This window comes from Eleutherodactylus coqui, chromosome 4 (assembly GCF_035609145.1).
Source record: "Eleutherodactylus coqui strain aEleCoq1 chromosome 4, aEleCoq1.hap1, whole genome shotgun sequence".
NCBI classification, from domain to species: domain Eukaryota; kingdom Metazoa; phylum Chordata; class Amphibia; order Anura; family Eleutherodactylidae; genus Eleutherodactylus; species Eleutherodactylus coqui.
In genome coordinates, this window is record NC_089840.1 from 217,621,002 (window position 1) to 217,627,265 (window position 6,264).

The window sequence follows — 6,264 nt, forward strand, 5'->3', positions numbered from 1 at the left end:
TCCCGTTGATGCCAAACCTGTTGCGCCCATACCCGCGAAGAGGACTGAATGCCCGGAAAAGGATTTTTAATTATCGGCTGAGCCGGGAACGTCGTGTGGTTGAGTGTGCCTTCGGGATTATGGTAAGTCAGTGGAGAGTTCTAGGGACTACACTGTTAGTAGACCCTAACACAGTTGATGACCTTGTCAAGGCATGTTGTGTTCTTCACAACTATCTCCGGGACTATCGCCCCGAGGTAGATGTGGAAGAACTCGATCCTGCCTTTGACACTGTCATCAACTGGGGGGGGAGGTAGGACGCCTGCTACTGCAGTGCAGGTACGAGAACTCTTCACTACTTCCTTAGTCAAGAAGGCACTGTGCCATGGCAGTTCTCCTGTGTCGGTGGTGTGCAGCCCTAACTGCAGTGTGACCCTCCCCCGGCGCCCAGCCCCAGAAGGACGCGGAAAACAAAGTGCAGCAAAATACTTATTTTATTAAAGGCACATCAAAGGTCACTTCACATTTAATTTCCATTTTTCAGAAATTGTTCAACTGGTTGCACAATAAAATGTGTTTATATTTCAAGAAAAACTTTGTTCTTCCATTTTTTTCGCCGCACAAAATACATAAACTTTATTGTAAAATTCACGAAAATTGTTAGGCTATGATGGTTTTTTACAAATAGCTAAATGAACATTGCACGAGTTGAACCGTATCCTTCTTTGAAACCAGTTTCGCAAGCTTGACGCCACACCACAATCTAGCGTTACATTAGCCACGCACCGGGAGTGCATCAAATCACCTTTTTTTTTTCTTGCAACGTATTTTTTTTAAAACACATTCATCCAGACACAATTTAACATCACTGTCGGATAGCGGTATTGTGTGTTTGCTGTTACATTTCTAGCAACAATAAGGAGGGCCTGTAGTTGCACACATTTCGCACGTGGTAACGGTACTATGTGGTGTAAAGTTTTTCTCCGTCGCTGGCCAATCCACAACCAGTTTAGCTTTCGCCACACTTGACGGACATACCGCAAGCGAAAATGATGATGGAAACAGGCACACAGACTGCCCCTGTTCCCATCACCATTTTTTTGTATTTTTTTTCATGCTCGAACTCCGCTAACATACAGAACACTGGAGCGAGCATGAAGATACACATGAAAATAAATAAAGGAAAACAAATAAAGGAAAACAAAGAATGAGAATGACTCCGAGAAGTGAATTACCCCAACCTTGGAGGACAGCAAGGCAGCGGAAAAAAAAAAAACAACACGCGCAAACACAGTCCTTCTCGTACAGTGGCACAGCCATCGAAGAACTTAACGGTCATGCCACTGACGGGAAGGAATGAATGCGCCTTGCCTTTTTTTGCAGCAGAGCACATAGTAGCCGGCAGTGAGCGATGTAAGAAATTGCAACCCCAATCTTTCCCATGACCATCCGTTAGGATTTCTGGGACACCAGCCAACTCCATGCAGTGTTAGACAAGGCAACAGCACAACGGAACCTGCACTTTCCAATGGTAGCGTCTAAGACATTGCAGTTACCCCCATGCAACAGTTGTGATCACTGCCATGTCGTATAACTAAAAGAGCCTTCTCCTATACTGCATTGAGATGCGTTTGGTGGCGAGCACAGTCGCGCGGTTGAGTGTTGCGATGTCTGATGCAGAGGGCTGTTCATCAGTGAGAGAAACGACGATTGTGACGGGGAACCGCCAGAGACCGTATCGCCGTAGCCAGTGTCAGGAGAGCCATGGTGCATGGGGTATACCGTTGTCCTAGAAACCCTGGCAGGTTGATCAGGGAAAGATTGGGGTGCAGGAAACATGCGGTTTGAGGGTTGTACTGGAAAGGCTGCATTTTTCATAGCAACAATAATGGAGAGCTATCGGCAATGGGTCTTTGAGAACCAAAAATCTCTAACACAGTGTAAAGAACGGGCGGAATAGTCCACTGACGCTCCGAGCTCAGTTCATGAAGGCGTGACGCAATGGCGGCACCCATTGTGTCCCACTGATCCTCCGTCTCAGACCGCCGCAATAAAGACAGCGCTTCTTGGGTGGCATCTTGCTTGTTATTCTTCCGACGCGGGTGAGCCGCAACGCTGCGGCTCGTCCGCTCGGAACTCACTTCCCTGCTACGACATGCTCTGCTGGCAGGGGCAGTAGTACTGCCACACGACACATTTTGTTCCCCCACTTCCGGAGTTACTGAAGTGGGGTACAAATCGGGCGTGCTACACTGGCTGTCTTCCAAGGCTGGGGTACCTTCTCTGGGCTCATCATCCTGCGACTCCTGTCCTGGCCCATCTGTGTCGGGTGAAGCGGTTGTGACCGTGGGAGGCGCGGCCGTGATGTTCCCGCTGGATCTGTGGACGAAACAAGAGTACCATTTAGAGACATAGAACCTCAAAATGCTACGCCATCGAAGCCGAGCTTGCTAAGATATTTGCACTTACGCACGCAATGCTCGACTTGTTCTGAGGAAGTGCAGTATCTCCTGGTGTGGACACTTTTTCTCTGACGGGGACATGCCGCTTTTTTCACAATCCTTTTCGTGCTTCTTGTAGCGGTCCCGAACAAACCGCCAACGATTCTTGACGTCTTTAACTGCAAAATTACAGATGGCAATTAAACATGGTACAAGCAGTCTGCAAAAGGATGCAATCCACCGAAAGCTGCAATAAACAGTGTGGTTAGATGCAGTACAGTTCTGAGTACATCCAAGAAAGAAACACCAAAGCGTTACCAATAGTGTAAACTTACGGATTTCACTGTGGACGGCAGCAGTGGCGGAGTCCCAATTGGGATACATGCCAGGCGTCCGCCTTTAACTCACGGTCACTGTAGCCCGGCTCGGCTGGGTCCCAAATCTCAGGCCTACTTTCAACCTGCAGGGGGGGAGGAAAGAAGAAAACAAGTTGAATAGCATTCCGAGGGGGGTGGATATGGTTGTGTAAGCGCACACTACACTCACCAAGGTTATCATCCTGACGACGTTTATCCCCATTCGCTGATACCACGCCATTGTCCGGAAATAGTGATGACGACGCGATTGCAATGTGCTTGGCGACTACAGAAAATGTTTTTCGTCCTGTGAGTAATCAGAAAATGTTTACATTTCATTAGATACACATTATTGCCCACTAGCGCACAATTGCAAGTCGCCAAAAATAACAACGAGGCTCACATCTACACACGTGAGATGCCGAAGGGAGAGCAATTCTATAAAAGGATAAAAGTGATAAAAAATATTTTCAGCTTCCTATTTGTAAGTAGGGTAGGCAATGCAAAAAGGGACTAAACGCATGGCCTCGCCCGTGCAAAGGAATGCCATGCAACCGGGTGGGGGGGCCATATAATGGTGGAAAGGACCGACCGTGCCCCTTGAAAAGTTACGCCCTAAATTGTGGAGCAAAGCAAGGGAGGAAAACTGCGGATAACGTGCGTTGCAATGCTAAAAAAAAGGACGCAAAAGAGCGCGAAGCGGGCAGGAGAGAGCAAAATAAGGTGGGGTGGAGCTGGACGCGTCTTGCCTGCAATGAATGGCGAAGTAGTGCATTACCTTCTTTATCCGAGGTTGAGGATTTTCACGCTGCTGGTGTTGGTTGGTTGCTTGCCCAGCTGGGGGTAGGGGTGGTGCCTCCGCTGGGGGTTGCAGTGGTGGTGCTGTGCTGGGCCCGCTGGGGGTTGTAGTGGTGGTGCTGTGCTGGGCCACTTGCTTGCCTCCACTGGGGGTTGTAGTGGTGGTGCTGTGCAGGGCCACTTGCTTGCCTCCACTGGGGGTTGTAGTGGTGGTGCTGTGGTGGGCCACCTGCTTGGCTCCGCTGGGGGTTGTAGTGGTGGTGCTGTGGTGGGCCACCTGCTTGCCTCCGCTGGGGGTTGTAGTGGTGGTGCTGTGGTGGGCCACCTGCTTGCCTCCGCTGGGGGTTGTAGTGGTGGTGCTGGGCCCGCTGGGGGTTGTAATGGTGGTGCTGTGGTGAGCCACCTGCTTGCCTCCACTGGGGGTTGTAGTGGTGGTGCTGTGGTGGGCCACCTGCTTGCCCCGCTGGGGGTTGTAGTGGTGGTGCTGTGGTGGGCCACCTGCTTGCCTCCGCTGGGGGTTGTAGTGGTGGTGCTGTGCTGGGCCCGCTGGGGGTTGTAGTGGTGGTGCTGTGGTGAGCCACCTGCTTGCCCCGCTGGGGGTTGTAGTGGTGGTGCTGTGCTGGGCCCGCTGGGGGTTGTAGTGGTGGTGCTGTGGTGGGCCACCTTCTTGCCTCCGCTGGGGGTTGTAGTGGTAGTGCTGTGGTGGGCCACCTGCTTGCCCCGCTGGGGGTTGTAGTGGTGGTGCTGTGCTGGGCCCGCTGGAGGTTGTAGTGGTGGTGCTGTGGTGAGCCACCTGCTTGCCCCGCTGGGGGTTGTAGAGGTGGTGCTGTGGTGGGCCACCTGCTTGCCTCCGCTGGGGGTTGTAGTGGTGGTGCTGTGGTGGGCCACCTGCTTGCCCCGCTGGGGGTTTTCACGCTGCTGGTGTTGGTTGGTTGCTTGCCCCGCTGGGGGTAGTGGTGGTGCCTCCGCTCGGGGTTGTAGTGGTGGTGCTGTGCTGGGCCCGCTGGGGGTTGTAGTGGTGGTGCTGTGGTGGGCCAATTGCTTGCCTCTGCTGGGGGTTGTAGTGGTGGTGCTGTGGTGGGCCACCTGCTTGTCTCCGCTGGGCGTTGTAGTGGTGGTGCTGTGGTGAGCCACCTGCTTGTCTCCACTGGGGGTTGTAGTGGTGGTGCTGTGGTGGGCCAACTGCTTGCCTCCGCTGGGGGTTGTAGTGGTGGTGCTGTGGTGGGCCACCTGCTTGCCCCGCTGGGGGTTGTAGTGGTGGTGCTGTGGTGGGCCACCTGCTTGCCTCCGCTGGGGGTTGTAGTGGTGGTGCTGTGCTGGGCCCGCTGGGGGTTGCAGTGGTGGTGCTGTGGTGAGCCACCTGCTTGCCCCGCTGGGGGTTGTAGTGGTGGTGCTGTGGTGGGCCACCTGCTTACCTCCGCTGGGGGTTGTAGTGGTGGTGCTGTGGTGGGCCACCTGCTTGCCTCCGCTGGGTGTTGTAGTGGTGGTGCTGTGGTGGGCCACCTGCTTGCCTCCGCCGGGGGTTGTAGTGGTGGTGCTGTGGTGGGCCACCTGCTTGCCTCCGCTGGGGGTTGTAGTGGTGGTGCTGTGGTGAGCAACCTGCTTGCACCGCTGGGGGTTGTAGTGGTGGTGCTGTGGTGGGCCACCTGCTTGCCCCGCTGGGGGTTGTAGTGGTGGTGCTGTGGTGGGCCACCTGCTTGCCTCCGCTGGAGGTTGTAGTGGGGGTGCTGTGGTGGGCCACCTGCTTGCCTCCGCTGGGGGTTGTAGTGGTGGTGCTGTGGTGAGCCACCTGCTTGCCCCGCTGGCGGTTGTAGTGGTGGTGCTGTGGTGAGCCACCTGCTTGCCCCGCTGGGGGTTGTAGTGGTGGTGCTGTGGTGGGCCACCTGCTTGCCCCGCTGGGGGTTGTAGTGGTGGTGCTGTGGTGGGCCACCTGCTTGCCTCCGCTGGGGGTTGTAGTGGTGGTGCTGTGCTGGGCCCGCTGGGGGTTGCAGTGGTGGTGCTGTGGTGAGCCACCTGCTTGCCCCGCTGGGGGTTGTAGTGGTGGTGCTGTGGTGGGCCACCTGCTTACCTCCGCTGGGGGTTGTAGTGGTGGTGCTGTGGTGGGCCACCTGCTTGCCTCCGCTGGGTGTTGTAGTGGTGGTGCTGTGGTGGGCCACCTGCTTGCCTCCGCCGGGGGTTGTAGTGGTGGTGCTGTGGTGGGCCACCTGCTTGCCTCCGCTGGGGGTTGTAGTGGTGGTGCTGTGGTGAGCCACCTGCTTGCCCCGCTGGGGGTTGTAGTGGTGGTGCTGTGGTGAGCCACCTGCTTGCCCCGCTGGGGGTTGTAGTGGTGGTGCTGTGGTGGGCCACCTGCTTGCCTCCGCTGGAGGTTGTAGTGGTGCTGTGCTGGGCCCGCTGGGGGTTGTAGTGGTGGTACTGTGGTGAGCCACCTGCTTGCCCCGCTGGGGGTTGTAGTGGTGGTGCTGTGGTGGGCCACCTGCTTGCCTCCGCTGGGGGTTGTAGTGGTGGTGCTGTGGTGGGCCACCTGCTTGCCTCCGCTGGGGGTTGTAGTGGTGGTGCTGTGGTGGGCCACCTGCTTGCCTCCGCTGGGGGTTGTAGTGGTGGTGCTGTGGTGGGCCACCTGCTTGCCCCGCTGGGGGTTGTAGTGGTGGTGCTGTGGTGGGCCACCTGCTTGCCTCCGCTGGAGGTTGTAG

At 55.7% G+C, this 6,264-nt stretch overlaps 1 protein-coding gene across 1 annotated transcript; it reads right to left on the reverse strand.

Annotated features, from left to right (window-relative positions):
- Positions 1–698: 698 nt before the first annotated feature.
- LOC136624870 (uncharacterized) lies at positions 699–3,617 on the reverse strand. The gene is made up of 5 exons (XM_066598800.1): positions 3,555–3,617; positions 2,967–3,083; positions 2,756–2,880; positions 2,449–2,599; positions 699–2,358 (listed from the first exon to the last, which is right to left on the reverse strand). The coding sequence occupies exons 3-5, from the start codon at positions 2,802–2,804 to the stop codon at positions 1,854–1,856; spliced, it is 705 nt and encodes a 234-aa protein (XP_066454897.1). The 5' UTR covers positions 2,805–2,880; positions 2,967–3,083; positions 3,555–3,617; the 3' UTR covers positions 699–1,853.
- Between the last annotated feature and the right edge of the window lie 2,647 nt (positions 3,618–6,264).

Coding starts and splice junctions, on each gene's coding strand:
- LOC136624870 (XM_066598800.1), bottom strand. CDS start 2,804: ATGTATCCCAATTGGGACTCCGCCACTGCTGCCGTCCACAGTGAAATC. Junction 2,600..2,755: donor TGCCGTCCACAGTGAAATCC/GTAAGTTTACAC, acceptor GTAATTTTGCAG/TTAAAGACGTCAAGAATCGT. Junction 2,359..2,448: donor ACAAGTCGAGCATTGCGTGC/GTAAGTGCAAAT, acceptor TTTCGTCCACAG/ATCCAGCGGGAACATCACGG.